The sequence below is a fragment of the Eretmochelys imbricata genome, chromosome 4 (assembly GCF_965152235.1).
Source record: "Eretmochelys imbricata isolate rEreImb1 chromosome 4, rEreImb1.hap1, whole genome shotgun sequence".
Lineage (NCBI taxonomy): Eukaryota > Metazoa > Chordata > Testudines > Cheloniidae > Eretmochelys > Eretmochelys imbricata.
In genome coordinates, this window is record NC_135575.1 from 20,804,738 (window position 1) to 20,819,582 (window position 14,845).

Below are 14,845 nucleotides of genomic sequence, written 5' to 3' on the forward strand. Positions count from 1 at the left end.
TTATGAAATAAAATAGTAGGGGGTAGGGCTCTGCTTTCTTACAGGAACTGTTGGTACAACTGCCTGCAGGATTTTTCTCAGTTAAGTGAATACAATTGTGGCTTGTGAGCCACTGCTGACCAGGGGTGCTGCTGAACTGGTGCCAAATGCAGGCTAGCTGCAAGTCTGGCCAAAGATGAGTTGTTTTCAGCAGCTCTTCAGGTTTTAGCCACCACCATCTTGGGGTGGTGGTGAACAAAATTGTCCAACGCAAACAGGTGCCGGGGTAGGAAAGATGCTGGGGAGTGGAGAATGAACACTTTAAATATGGTTTGCAGCATTAGGGGACGAGAAATCTGTGCCCAAGTCACAGTTACATTTCTCTGGCAGTGCAAAGTGGTCTTGGAGTAAGTGTAACTTACACTGGAAGGCTCTATTGTATTGCCAGAGTGGTGTAAAGGGACCTTAATGTAAATGAGATTGGGTCTCTGTTCTATACTTTTTCCAAGTGGAGCACTGCTTGCATCTAGTCCTAAGCTGCTATCATCCTAAGGGACAAAGCATATGTATCTTCGAGAATAACTGAAGCAAGGATGAGAGTACCCACATGTATCTTCTCTGTGGGGTGACTCTGGAGCTGTGGTGAGGACACATGGATTAGTTTCTAATGTTCATCCTATCCATGGTTTAGGAAACCCACAGGGAGAGAGCAGACAGGAAGGAAAGAGAGTCTGCCTTGTTGCATAAGTGTCTGCGTTTTGTGGGTGGGGGTGATGAAGAACTGACCTGCTGCATAGTATTTGCAAATCTATGACACACTATTCTGGCAGTCAAACATACGTGGCTCTGATATTGTTAGGTCATTATCTGAGTGGCACAGAGCAGCAAGTAATCCTTTGTGACAACAGGACAACTGTTTAAATCCATTCTCTGTTCAATTATCTAGTGATTTCCTCACATTTCTGTTATTAAGGCATCATACAGAGAGATGAAACCACTATGGAGAAGGAGATCGCGGGCCTGCACAGAGTAGACTTTGAACTCTCCGATGTGTTCTATTTCTCCAAGAAGGGGATTGAGGCTATTGTGGAAGATGAAGTCACCCAAAGGTTTTCTTCAGAGGAACTAGTCTCTTGGAACCTCCTTACAAGGACTAATGTCAACTTCCAGTACATCAGCCTGCGTCTGACTATAGTATGGGTCCTCGGGGTCCTCATCCGCTACTGTCTCCTGCTGCCTCTTCGGTGAGCCAAGTGCTGGGAAGCTAGGTTTTCATGTGTGTGTATGTATGTGGTGACATGCTGGGGTTCACCCAGGCCGGTAAGGGGTTCAGCCAACACTTCTTGCAACTCTAAGCACCTAGAATGCTCTGCTGCTGTAGCTCTCAGCCCTGACCCCAACAGCCAGCCTACAAGCATGGAGGTCTCACCCAGGCTCCCACCACCCACTTACTCTTTGTAAGGGGAACTCACCAACCTTTCCAGCCCCAAATTCTCCCCCCAAGAACATCTTTCTGCAGCCCCTCTTATTGTAGCATCCACAAAACCTTATCAAGTTTGCTGCTCCTTCAAAGCAATAGTACAGAGAGCAGCTTATTAACTTAGCTGTGGCTGACAATCCTTCCATTTCAGTCAAAGCACTGAGTTCGTTTACGGTAAAAGGCAGACCAGTTTCTTAACAAAAGGGCATAGAGTTAAGTCATACCAAGTGTAAGAAATAAAGCTAGAAATGGTTACAAACACACAAATAAAAATACGCTTCTAAAATTAAATTTAATTTCAGAAGGCTACATTCTTGGTCTAAGCAGGTTTCTCACCTATAGTCAATTTCCAGAGACTTTTAGCCATCTTGGATAATAATGGATAACTTTTGGGTTTTCTTCCCTGGTCTTTAGAGACCAGTACACCTTTGAAATGTCGTCGTCTTCTGAAAGGTATCCCCAGATAGAGTTCCTTCCCCCGCTGGGTGTTACATCCACGGAGATGCCACACTGGCACTTTCCTGCTTGTGACTTTCACAATGCAAATGATCTTCTTGCAATCGCAGATACGAATGAATAGCCCACTGTCCTTGGCCATACCTGGCTTGAAGTGTTGGCCCCTTTGTCTGGAAAAACCCTGTTTATCGACTTCCCCTGAGGTGTCTGGTTTAAACATGTCTTAGTCACATTTTCAGCACATCTGTATAACTTGTAGATTAACCGGACATAGGTATATCGTGCAAGAATATTAATGATCAGGGAGGAGTTTTCCAATGATATTACATGACCCCTTTACGATACAGATTATGGCAACAATGTGTTAGGTGCAGTGAGCATGTTGGGTCTGACCAGAGTTACTGAAACGCAGCAGTAACCCACCACTGGGCCTCTGTCACATATGCATGAATGTGAAATGATCACCCTGCAGTTTGAGGTAACTGAGTCCTGCAAGAAACGATGACGAACATGCAAACTGGGCTTTTTAAGTTATCACGCTGCACCCGTTGCTGCGGAGTCTTGCACTGCTCCTTTTACTCCCGTCCCCCATCTTAAAATTGAAACTATTGTAGGGGCTCAGATATTCATCAGATACTCTTCAGCATTCTAATGTTCTCTAGTACATCTAGTTAGATGTTTTTGTGACATGAATTACTGTAATTCCCCTCCAATAGGGATCTTCTTGCTGCAGACAAACAGTCTGGTCTCTTCCTTTTCGTTTTTAGTGTTACCTTGGCTGCCATTGGGATTGTTTCAATGATTGTGGGAACCACACTTGTAGGGCAGTTGCCAAACAGCAGGTAAGTGTGTGGGTTTTTTTCCCCTTAATTAACCTGTTTGGGTTGGATGGGGGGTAGGGTCCTGGGGGGCAGTTACAGGCAGGGGGTCCCAGGAGGGGGTGGTCAGGGGACAAGGAGTTGTGGGGGGGGGGGGGGGGGCGGGCGGGTTGGATAGGTCGGGGGTTCTGAGGAAGGTAGTCAGGGGGCAGGAAGTTGAAGGGGGAATTGGGGGTGGAGGGGGTACAGCCTTCCCTACCTGGCCCTCCATATGCTTGTGGAACGCTGATGTGGACTTCAGGCCAAAAAGCTTGCCCACTCCTGGTGTATGAGGAGAATGTCAACAGTGAAGGATATGGTGGTGAAAATGTGGTACTGCGCTGTTAAGAGGAGAGACTAACAGAGTTCCTGGGAGCAGAGGAGGATGAAGGGGAAAGCAAAAGACAAGCGTGACAGGCAAAATGGGGAAAGTCAGGTGGGGCAAGGAGAGGTGCAGAGGCAACAAACAAGGAAACAATACTTGCTGCAATGGAGAAACTCTGAAGTGTGATTCCAGTCCAAAGAGTGACTGGGAAAGGAAATATTTCTTGTGCATATTCTCCGTTCTCTCTTTAGTGATCAAGGCGGTCTTGAAAAAGTGGTCTTATTTCCCTTGGATGTGCAGGGCCAGCCTGGCTCTGGGCCTTGAGCTGGATTCTAGTACTCCTTTGCAGCACCAACAGAACTGTTAATTAAGTTCCAGTTGTGACACTTGTGCTAACCCACCATTTTAAGGGGATAGCACCTGTGTAACTGAGAATCTATCTTGGCCTGGAGGGCCTCTCATTACTGATGCTTGTCAGAGTCCAGCTTGATTTGTCAGGGTCCAGGTTGACTTTGCAGGGAGGCAAACAACAACAAAACCCCCTCTCCTTACCTTTGAAGTGAGCATGCTCAGTATGGAAATAACTGAGAATGAAACCCCAATGTCACTCTAAACTGCAGTGCTACTCTGAACAGCAGCTAAACACTCCTTCCTTCACTTGTTCCCCTGGTCTCCCTCTCTCTGGTTTCTCCCCAAGCTATCCAGAGGAGCCTGGGAGGTCTCTGCTGTGTATGTTGTCTCTACCAGTGGCATCACCACTTTTTATAGTATGGAAGCACCTCTGGGGAGTCAGTCTTGGTTGGGCTGCCTTTGTGCTGGGGTGTGTGTATATAAAATAAACACTCTCTGAGATGGCAAACTCGTTGGAGTAGAATTATCTCAATAGACAAGACCGAGTGGGAGGTGAAGTGATTTGCCCAAGGTGTTGCGGCAGGTTGGTGGCAGAGCTGGGAATAGGACCGAAGTTCCCAGAATCCCAGTCCACTGCCCTAAACACACTATACTATTGCAGTAAAGTCTTGGCCTAGTCCTTGTAACTGGAACACTTTGCAAGGGCTGAGGAAAACAGCATCTATTATAATTCCCTTCCAAGACTGTTTGGAGGTGTAAGAGTACGTGTCTTTCAGCGCTAAAGATTGGCTAAGCGAACTGGTCCACCTGACGTGCTCCCGGATCCTCGTCAGAGCTCTGTCTGGTACCATCACATACCATAACAAGTGAGTAAGTCTGTGTTGCACTCCACTACTGTAAAGGGCAGAGCCATCCCTTGGGTAGGACGAATCGGGGTGATGGCTTTGGCACCCATGCTTTGGTGGGGCCCCACGGGCTGGTGCGATTGGACGGTCCAGGAAGAGACGAATCTGTCACTTCCGCCCCAGGCCCCACGCCCCTGTAGGGATGGCCCTGGTAAAGAGGATACATCACTCTAGACAAATAGGACAAAGGGGGTAATTTGTTTTTTGGTGGTGTCAGTGGTGGTATGTCTCAAAGCGAGGACCTCTTTTAATGAACTTTAATTAGTCTGTATGGAATTAGCATGACTCTGCTGCACAGGTAGAGTGGCTGAATGATGAAAGTGTTTGCTCGGTGTTTGCTTATTTGTTTATAGTGTGACAACTAAATCTCTTACCAGAAATTATTCTCAAAGCATGGTTCAAATGCTATTTAACACTGTTTACATTAACAGCAGGTCTAGTCTGTAAATTGACAGAATTTGTTCACCAACAATTTTCAGTAGGTTAGAAAATAATCACAACAATATTGTAGCTTGCAGGTGCCTACAAAATTATTGTAACTGCTGCTGTTACTATTCCACTGAAATGCAGTCTCCCAGGAACTAGTGAGACACTTGATATAATCAACAAAGGGAACATAGTTATGTTTTGTACAGTTAAGTGAATGATGCTTCCTGTCATTGCAGGGAAAACAGACCACAGAAAGGAGGTATATGTGTTGCCAACCACACATCTCCAATAGATGTTTTAATCCTGACTAACGATGGATGCTATGCAATGGTATGAGAAGTGAAAACCTGTAAATGTTGATTTAGATAGTAGCGATCAGGAGGAGGCCGCTAAAGTTTGTGACCTAAACTAGGGTCTCACTCCAGATGTCTGGAATAAATGTTATGTACTAACCCAGTGGATCACCAGCCTCTGACTATGGGAAGGATCTCTGACTTCTCGCAGCATTTTCCCCAGAATAAACGTGCATCCTGAGATCCCAGATAAACTCCATGGCTTCTGCCAGGTCGTGTATGAGCACTTGGCCCCTTCAGACCAAAGTGTAACTGAAAATCTTGAACCACTGCAGAAGTCACAGAAATGGAATCTGTTGGATCACTTATTAAAAATGCATTTCTTTACACTGCATTGTTAAGATTCAGGCATGTCTACATGGCAGATGAAGGTGTGATTGGGCATATCTACACTAGCTTTAATCTCACGAATTTAGGTAACCGTAGTGGTGAAGATATGGTAGTACAAGCTGGCAGCCCCAGTACAAGCCCAATGGGCTACACACTCAGATTGCTAGTCTGCTAGAGCCTATGCCCACTGCATCTTTGCATCTATGTTACTCGTGCTAGCTAGATTAAAGCCTATCCATCCTACAATGACGCCTAAATCTGTGGTGTAGACGTACCCTAAGTTATTGCTCAATGCTCTAGAATTGAGCCTCTGTTCTCGATCCTTTTCTCAGTGTAAGTAAGGAAGGGGGTGTTTGGTCCTTGAGCAAGGTTGTCTCGGGTGTCAAGGTTAAAAGTTGGTGGCCAGTAGAATTGCTGTGAATGCACTGTTCATAAAGTGCACCTGGGAATAACTCGACAGCACAGGTGCCTGACCAGCAATGGCTTGCTCTTCAAATGCAGACTGAGACACTCTGCATTACAATAGAGCAGATAGGCTAAATTGCTTAGTTGCATATAGTGATAAAATGGAGTTAATTCCTGATAGTGACTAAGACTACTTCTGACTTTCATGAAGGGGCCTAGCAGCAGGCCTCCTTCAGCCCCTGTGATCAAGTGCTGGAGGTGTATTTTGGGTGTAGTGCTGAAGGAATGGATTGTCAAGTAAAACTCCTGCTTCCATCTGATCTGTCTAGCAGATCTTCTTATTGCTGTTGTCGTGGAAGCTGTGAAGAAGGCTGTGGGAGAGGGATGTTGGCTCTTGTGTGTGTTACTAAAGCTGCCCGCTGTAAGGGTCAAGACCTAACTAAACTGGGTGTTAGTCATTCAAAAGAACAAGTCCAGTAACATTCTGCTGCGATAGACTTGTTCTGAGGGAAGACCCTCTCAGCGTCCTGGAGCCCAAGCCCGACAAGTCCATACTGCAATTTTTACAACCCACAACCTGAGCCCAGTGAACCCAAGTCAGTCGCAGGTGTTCTATTGCAGTGTAAATATACCCAGTGTGTCCAGTCTGCGAAAAAGCACCCACGAATAATGGCAGGAGCGGACTATCTTTTGTGGTGGCCTGCCCATCCTGCAGCTTAAGACTGACATTCGAGCCTGGCTACAGGTAGTGCTCTAGGGATGAGATGCAGAATAGAAATCTACTTTTGTAGCTGAATTATTGGGATTGTGAAACGCCCAGAAGTAACAGGTTAAGATGGGGGCATCTCAGTATAGCTTGTGATGTGGTAATGGCACAAAGATGGTATGAAACACTAACTTTCATCTTTAGTAAATGTTAACTTTCCTATGGTAACACTTCAGTGACAGTACCTAAAATCTGTGTAAGTCACTGGTAGATCAGAGTACTGCAAAATATTTTGCCCAAGAGGTTATAAAAGTAAAGGCAGAGGACAAGGTTTGGGATGGAAAGAGGAAGACTTCTCTTAAGTATTGATGCTAATTGCATTATGAGTAACATCTTTCTGTTCATGCAGTTTGTGCAGAGTTCTTGGTGTGCATGCAAAAGCATGTAAAACTTTCCAAATTTAGATGGGTTAATACTCAGATATATGCTCACCCTAATATGTACGAGATGACCTAGTGCAAAATAATGAAGAGACCAAGACAGTACAAACTCTAAACTATTTTGTAAAAGCAGAACTTCAAGTGCCTTTAGTAGCCACCATATTGGTTTGAACGTGCTTAAAGGGATTTCTAGCTGTGTGCAGAGACTGTTCATGGGGGTGAGTGGAAACCTGACACGTCAGAAAAATGCAGACTCAAGGGTCTTTTGTGATTTTTCCTGAAGATGCACAAAAGTAAATGCTTACAAAATAGTTATCTCTTTACTTTCTACTGTCTATATATTCAGGGTTTGAACCGTGGTTGTATAATATTTAAATAGTGCTAAAAGACCAACTATCCAATACTGTATTTTCTAGGTGTCTAGGAAATGAATGCTTTTACTGGATTTCTTTTTCTGTACATTGCAAAGCTCTAGTTTGGGAGATACATAGCTGTATTTTAAATAGGCATTAAGCAGATGGACTTTCATTTTGCCATGGGTTTTGTATAGTAGTCTCTCATTTGGGCTTGCAGGTTGGCCAGGCTCACGGGGGTCTAATGGGACTTATTCAGAGATCCACAGTCAAAGCCTGTCCCCATGTCTGGTTTGAACGCTCAGAAATGAAAGACCGCCACCTAGTGACAAAAAGGTAAGGAATGGGCAATAACTCAGCTGAGTGCTGCTGTAGCTGTGAAAAATGGCATTATTCTAACTATAACAATCCTAGCATCTGGGATCCCTAGTCATGGGCCAGAACCGTATTGTACGAACACAGAACAAAAAGATAGCCCTTACTCCATAGAGCTTACAACCCAAGTATTACACAAGAGACAGACATACAGGCAGGGTGGGGGCAATAAGGAAACGGTAAGTCATTGGTCAGCATGATAGGCAGTGGCCTAACAATCTTGCCCCTTCTGGAGGGTGAAAGGCTAGACTGTAGAAGCACTTTATCTGCAGTGAATATATCTGGCCATCTTGTTCTAAATGCTAAACACCTTGTAGAAACACTGGGAATACCAGGACTCAACCTCCTTCTATGATTGTGTATTACCATAGTCTGGAGTGATGTGGATTGCAGTTGTTTGCAACATGCATGCAGTGAATGGAAAAATTACAGTTGTGGGAGCAATCCTACACTATTTTTCTTTGGGAATATTACTTTGCATCTAATTAGCAACAGAAATGGAACTTGGATGTTACCCACAGATGGGGACGGAATATGCAAGTGTGTGCTTGCAAACAAGTGCTGAGATACTGCAGAAATGGGGAAAAATTTTAAAAAGTCATTAAGCACTCTTGGGATCTCTTCCTATAGTAAAATAGTTCGGACAAAAGGTTCTAGTGACAAAGATGTTCCAGTTGCGACTGCACAGGACTTCTGACGTGGAGTTAATCTGATAGCTCTGCTGCCAGGGTCACTTGGTGTGCAGGTACCCAAGTGTCTTGCTGTTTCTTTCCACAATTATAATCTAAATTGTTTTCCCACACAAATGTCAAGGAAAAGCCATATGAAATCCCAAACTGGGACTGTTGGGAGGTAGGAACCGAACTTTACTCACAAAATATTAATTTTATCATGAAATAGAATTACCTGTGGCTTTTGCTGAAATGTCTTCTAAATTAGAGCCTTCTAAAAACCACAGACTTGCCGGTTTTAGATGAAGTTACCTACAGTACTGAGCTCCTCCTGGAAAGGGCAAGATTTCCTCAAAGAACAGTATAGTCATGTAGCAAAGAAGAACTTTCCCTTAGCGCAGTACAATAGAAATAGTAGTGCTATATTTCAAGTATCTATGAAGTTTGTAGTCTAGCGTCAGGTTTGTTGTAAAGGGCATCGCTCTCCTGACTCCAGAATGGAGTTGTTCCTCCTTAGAGATCTGAGTCTGGTATAGCTGACCTCCCAACAAGGGAGGGAAGCTCTCATTAACTGGGGAGAATCATTCTCTCATCCTTCTTTCTCGTCTTGCATACCTTCACTAACTACTTCATTAACAGAAGATAATGGAAGGGTTTTTTTGTTTTTGGTTGGGGGGAAGAGGGGGGGAAGAGAAGACAGGAGATGAAATCTTTATCCAATCATCCTGATCATAATAACCTTCCAAACAAAAAAACTTTCAAACTAAGTTTCTGCCCCAGTTGATTCAAAGGAGCACCTGCTGGCTGGAGCTGGATTCCAATGCCAGGTGTCTGTATCCCATCCTAAATTTTTTGTGTAGAATTTTCAGGGTAGTCTTATAAGGGATAAACTTGTCTTTCACCTTCCTGGCTTCTAAATGGTAGATTGAAGGGGCATTCCAGAAAGTCTACTCAATCAAGATCAAGGAGTGAGAATTTTGGGCATTATAGATATTTCAGAAATGGAGAAGGCCCATGATTAAATAACTAGAACCAAGATTATTTAGCTTTTATCAAACTTGCATATTTTGCTCAGCCTGTTTAAGTATTGCAATCAGTGGGGCTTCCACCACTTGAGTGTGCCACAGCCTAAAGTATCTTACTGCCAAGAAGTTTTTTCCGGATAGACTGCCTAAAACTTAAATTGAACTTTATGCCATTCATCTCTTGCATTAACACTACTTCCTCTCAGTGCGTCAGCCCTTCAAATACTTGTTGTTGGTTTCTAACCCCTCAATTATTGCTTGTGAATCTTGCAACAGAAGTGCTTCTTCACAAACACCCTTATTGAAAACTTTCCTCTTCTTACCACAGTATATTAGCTACTTATTACTAGAGCTTGCCACAAAAGCACGATATTTCATGGGGCGGGGGGGGGGGAGGGGGAGGAATCTTGCTGGCTCTTTCCTACAAATTTTGACTTGCTCTACTTATTGCACTTAAAAATCAGAAGCGTTAATAGAGGCTAAACGTGAACTCACGCATGCATGCGCTCTCTCTCAGATCCATGCGCAAGAGAGCTGGGGATGTCCCTTTGAAGTAAGAATTGGTGAAATACTGGGTAGGACTAAATATTAAAGGATGTTTGGAGCTGAATCTAGGCTCAAATGATATTCCTGTTATGAATTACAGATGCACAGTGATATGTTGCATCAAACATTGGCTTTTGGTTTCTGTTGAATGTACATACATGACTGGAAAAATTAATCCTGTTTCAAACTGTATTGCTTAAACATCCTTCTTTCTGCTTCTACAGACTGAGAGAACATGTAGCAGCTAAGAACAAACTGCCAATCTTAATTTTTCCAGAAGGTAAGAAACTCTCATTCCACTGGATTTAGTTGTCTTCTCAGTGCTTATGTCACTCTTGGTTGTCCTGCTGTGACTCCTATTGCTCAAACAGATCTTGTTCCAAACTTGTAATAGGAAACATCTAGTATCAGGATGCTCCAGCTTCTCCCAGAAATGGTGGGATGAAGGGGAAGAAGGCTGAAAGGGTTTTTCCCACAAATGGCTTAATCCTTCTTCTCTGATGCAGAGAGAGCCTGTTGTGTATCATGCATGGCCTCCCTGCTTCTACCTACCTCTCCATCCTCTTCCCCCAAACCTCAACGTTACTCTTCTAGCACTACAGGGAGGGGAGCACTGCCCCACCATTCTCTGACCTCCAATCTTTAGGCCTGGATAAAGCACAGACATTGGAAAGTCCAACTTATTCTTGTTGGAGGTGCTTTTTACTGTTCCCCAGTGGCTGCTTGCTTTGCAAACTGGTATAATCCTGCTGTCTGACTCCATTAGAATACATAACAAAGGTTTTCTGACGGCAAACACTCTGACTTCTCTTTTGTCCAGGCACTTGTATAAACAACACATCAGTAATGATGTTTAAGAAAGGAAGCTTTGAAATAGGAGGGACCATCTATCCAGTTGCAATCAAGGTAAAATACAATAGCAATATGTCTCCAGACACTGCTGTTTACCTGTAGAAAGGTCTGGCTGCTTGGTGGGTGGGTGGGAGATGGACAAGAGTTTGTCTCAGTACAGTTGCCAGTAGAAGCACATGCTCTGCAACTGGCCCTCTGGTGTACTTGGCCATTGGAAAGCAAACAACTGAATACCCATGAATGAAAGTAATTCAGTCTCTTTAGAGTTGCTCTCTTGAAATAAGTGGAAACCTATTGGTGAGTTCTATTGGAGTTTGCCTTACAACGTGGAAGACTGGAGAGAAGTTAGGCAGGGGCTGGTCTGACCAGCCCATGAATTAACAAGTCAATATTTGAAGGAATAGGAAAATGAAGCTTGTAATCCAGGCTAGACTTGACACCCCTGTAAAAATATACATTATCTCCCCATGCTGCACCTCTGGGGGTGGAGGCCAATGTGTAATGGTTACTAATGTCCTCCTGTACAGCCTTCTGAGTTAAATGCCATAACACGTGTTTACACCTTGGATCTATATTACTTAAACTTACTATTTTTGCCTTTCTGTAGTATGACCCTCAGTTTGGAGATGCGTTCTGGAACAGCAGCAAATACGACATAGTGAGCTACCTGTTGCGAATAATGACGAGTTGGGCCATTGTGTGCAACGTCTGGTACATGCCACCGATGGTCAGAGAGGTATTTTTGCATGTGGTTGATTTTGTATAGGATGTAAAATAAGTATGGCTTAGAGAATCAATCTTAAATTGAGCCTCCTTCAGTGTTCTTAGTAGCATTGTTCAACTTCTTTTTAAATGTTGCATTTCCCAGTGTATTTAAGCATGAAATGTATCTGCAGTATATTAGCTGTTGAAAAAGGAGGCTGTCCCTGTCCATGTAGTGTTGCTCTGGAACTAAACGCTGATGGCACAATGGCTACACAATTACTCATGCTAATATGAGCTGTGCTGCTAAGAATAACACTCGCTGTTTGGAAAATTGGTTTATTATTAAGTCATCAATCCGTCTGAGGGAAACTTTCTCTATCTTGCCATCACTTCAAAAACAGACCTAAAATGTATGCTAGATTTGCCTGGCAAGTGTGTGATTTAAATTTGCATGGGAAGTGTGTGATCTTCCATTTAGTATCAAGTTGCTGATGAGGAGTGGACTAACATCCTTTGAGGAAAAGGCTAAAAACTAGACATTCAGAGAACAAGCTTAATGTGTCAAAGCTGTTCCACTTCCCTTTCTGACACCCCCCCACACCCTTCCCCCTCCCCAAAAAAACCCAACCGAAAACTCCAAACAAAACCGGACAAAGCCTAATGCTCCGAAAGCAAAAGCTTTCTGGTCACAAACTAAAGAATCTGTAGGATTTGTAGCACAGCTGTGTGTGTGTTTTGTTTTTGTTTTTGTTTTTTAAATAAATAAAAATCCATAGGTAAATTGACTAATTTGCATCCCGTGTAGGAAGGAGAAGATGCTGTCCAGTTTGCCAACAGAGTGAAGTCAGCCATTGCTCATCAAGGAGGACTGACTGAGCTTTCCTGGTATGAGATGTGATTTTGCTTGCACTTAATATGACATTTTTGCATACATGTCTTTTTAAGTCTTAATGGCTATAGAATGTGGTTCAGACTCTCTAAACTGTCTAAGGGACTTAGACACTACTTCACTATATAATTGAAGATGTGTTAATCCCCTAGACAGCTTTGACTGCCTCAACCTTTGTGTTCTTTAACTTAAATGGTCTTAGCCAGGATATGGTAGATAATGAGGAAGTTGGCTATTCAGGCACTTTCATATGAAAGAAGGTTTTCTTAATAATTTATATGATAATACAGAGCTCTTGAACAGTGGGTTTCAGCTAAAAGTTTCAAAGCACAATACAGTCTTCCCCGTTTGACAAATAGAAACTAAGGCACATAGAGGTAACATTACTGTAGTGAAGAGACTCAGCAGATCAGGAGCAGAGCTGAGACTAGGACCTAGGTCTGCAGAGCTCCTATCCATTGAACATCCTGCCTCAGTATGGGTTTATGGTACCCCAAGAGCATGTAATGCTATAAAATAAGTGGATTATGCTGAAAAATCTCCAGAGCGAGGCCCTGATGAGAGCAGTCAAAATGCACAAGTGGATTCAGTGCTCTACAGAGCCAAGAAGGATGGGATATGGAATTTATGTAACATAAGGGACAAATGATGATACTATTCACGCAAGCGCTACTGTCACTGAAGTCAAGATGAAGTTACATGGGTGCATATATTTAAGGGCTTTGGCCTAGATCATCAAAGGCATTTAGTGGCTCAACTCCGACTTCATTTTTTCCCTAATGTTGAAGTCTAACTGCATCCTTTCTGTCTTCTGTGCTCCAGGGATGGAGGTCTGAAAAGGGCCAAAGTCAAAGACACTTTCAAGGAACAGCAGCAGAAAAACTACAGCAAGATGATAGTAAGAAATGGATCAACAGGAAATCTATCAATGGGAGCAGAATCCAACTGAACTCCAGCTTTTCCAACTAAGCTTCCCAGGACTAGCTCTGACAGGAATACTGTGGGTTTTTCATTGAGAAAAACCAAACCTATTCTAATGTGTGTGGATATCCTTTATGTGGATGGGGCAGAACATACAAATGGGGCAGTATTTTGTTATGTATTTTTATTGCAAGCATGATATGATATTCCACTGGATTGCAGCTCCAGGTATCATGGAATAGAACCTGACTTAAAACTGGGGGTGGCGGGGGGGAGAAAAAATGCAGTTTTAAAAAACAGTACATGACTCTCTTAAATCTCTCTAAAAGGGAAGTGAAAACAGTGAATCTGGTCTGATGCTGTGTGCAAATAACTCTTCTTGCTACAGTCACTCGGAAGTTGGAAACAAATTTGTTTCCTGAACAGCTGCTTTCTCTCTCATCATGCTTGTAGGCTGGCTTTTTTGTTGTACAGTTCTTAACTAATCTTGCGGTTTGAGTGATGCAGGTCTGTTTGGCTCCATTGGTTTGTATTTCTATGTATGTGAAGTAGGGAGGTGGTGAATAACCTAGAATGACAGACACTAAACAGTGGGGAGAGAAGTGGGCAATCAGAACAACATCCTCTTCAAACACAACCAGGACCTTGGATGGCCTCTAACCCTAGAATTGCCTCTAATGGAAACTGATACCTGAGAAGATATTTAGGGAATAGTTCCTCTAGAAACATCTCTGCATACTGGAATCTCCTAAACTACTGTGCTTCTTCAGACTGGGTACAGTAAAGGGAAGAGATGATTGGGAGCTCCATAACTGAAAATGGATACCTCTGTATTATAGTAGATGCATTTTTATTATAAGTGCAGTAAATTCTTCTTTTTGCATAATGCTAACAGCTTAACAAAAATCGGTGGGGATCAGCTACCACAACACCGCTCATACTTGACTGGGCTAGCAATATCTATTACAAACCAAAACAGAATTCATGTGTCATTTGCAGTAAAAGAAATGGCCTGTTGGGAATGCACATGTACTGCAGCCTTATTGTAATGGGGAAATAAATTCTATATTTCTAATGATTCTCTGGTAATGGTATTTTTCCTTTAACTTGTTCGTTCTGGCTTCTGTTTCTCTTCTGTTGGGCAATGGTTTGCAGTGTGGCTCAGATCCACAAAGGGACATGGGCATGGCAACACCTAGCCACCCAGTGGGATCCATAAACTCTGAACTAGCCACCTGGGATTCCTAGATAATGTCTAGGGAGAAACAGGTGCCTAAAAAAGGGATCCACAAAAGCCAGCCTGCTAGGTGGGGAGGCACCTAGCTAGTCAATGGCAGATGCTGAAGAGAGGGGTGTGGCCTATGCCCTGCCCTTCTTAGGGCATTATGCATCCATCTCTGCACAGAATCCACAGATGGGAGTCGGGAGCCTAAGCAGTTTCTTGCAAGGGTGGTAATGGCAGAAGAAGCCTCCCTTTAGTCCCCTCATTAGG

At 43.4% G+C, this 14,845-nt stretch overlaps 1 protein-coding gene across 1 annotated transcript in view; it reads left to right on the forward strand.

Annotated features, from left to right (window-relative positions):
• The window catches only part of GPAT3 (glycerol-3-phosphate acyltransferase 3), a 28,709-nt gene extending 14,278 nt beyond the window's left edge, over window positions 1-14,431 (forward strand). Inside the window, exons 4-13 of the mRNA XM_077814990.1 lie at window positions 953-1,223; window positions 2,683-2,757; window positions 4,225-4,314; window positions 5,019-5,112; window positions 7,590-7,705; window positions 10,211-10,266; window positions 10,807-10,892; window positions 11,446-11,574; window positions 12,349-12,428; window positions 13,255-14,431. Coding sequence (XP_077671116.1) covers window positions 953-1,223; window positions 2,683-2,757; window positions 4,225-4,314; window positions 5,019-5,112; window positions 7,590-7,705; window positions 10,211-10,266; window positions 10,807-10,892; window positions 11,446-11,574; window positions 12,349-12,428; window positions 13,255-13,381 — 1,124 coding nt within the window. The 3' untranslated portion in view covers window positions 13,382-14,431. The remainder of the gene's footprint in view (window positions 1-952; window positions 1,224-2,682; window positions 2,758-4,224; window positions 4,315-5,018; window positions 5,113-7,589; window positions 7,706-10,210; window positions 10,267-10,806; window positions 10,893-11,445; window positions 11,575-12,348; window positions 12,429-13,254) is intronic.
• The last annotated feature ends 414 nt before the right edge of the window (window positions 14,432-14,845 follow it).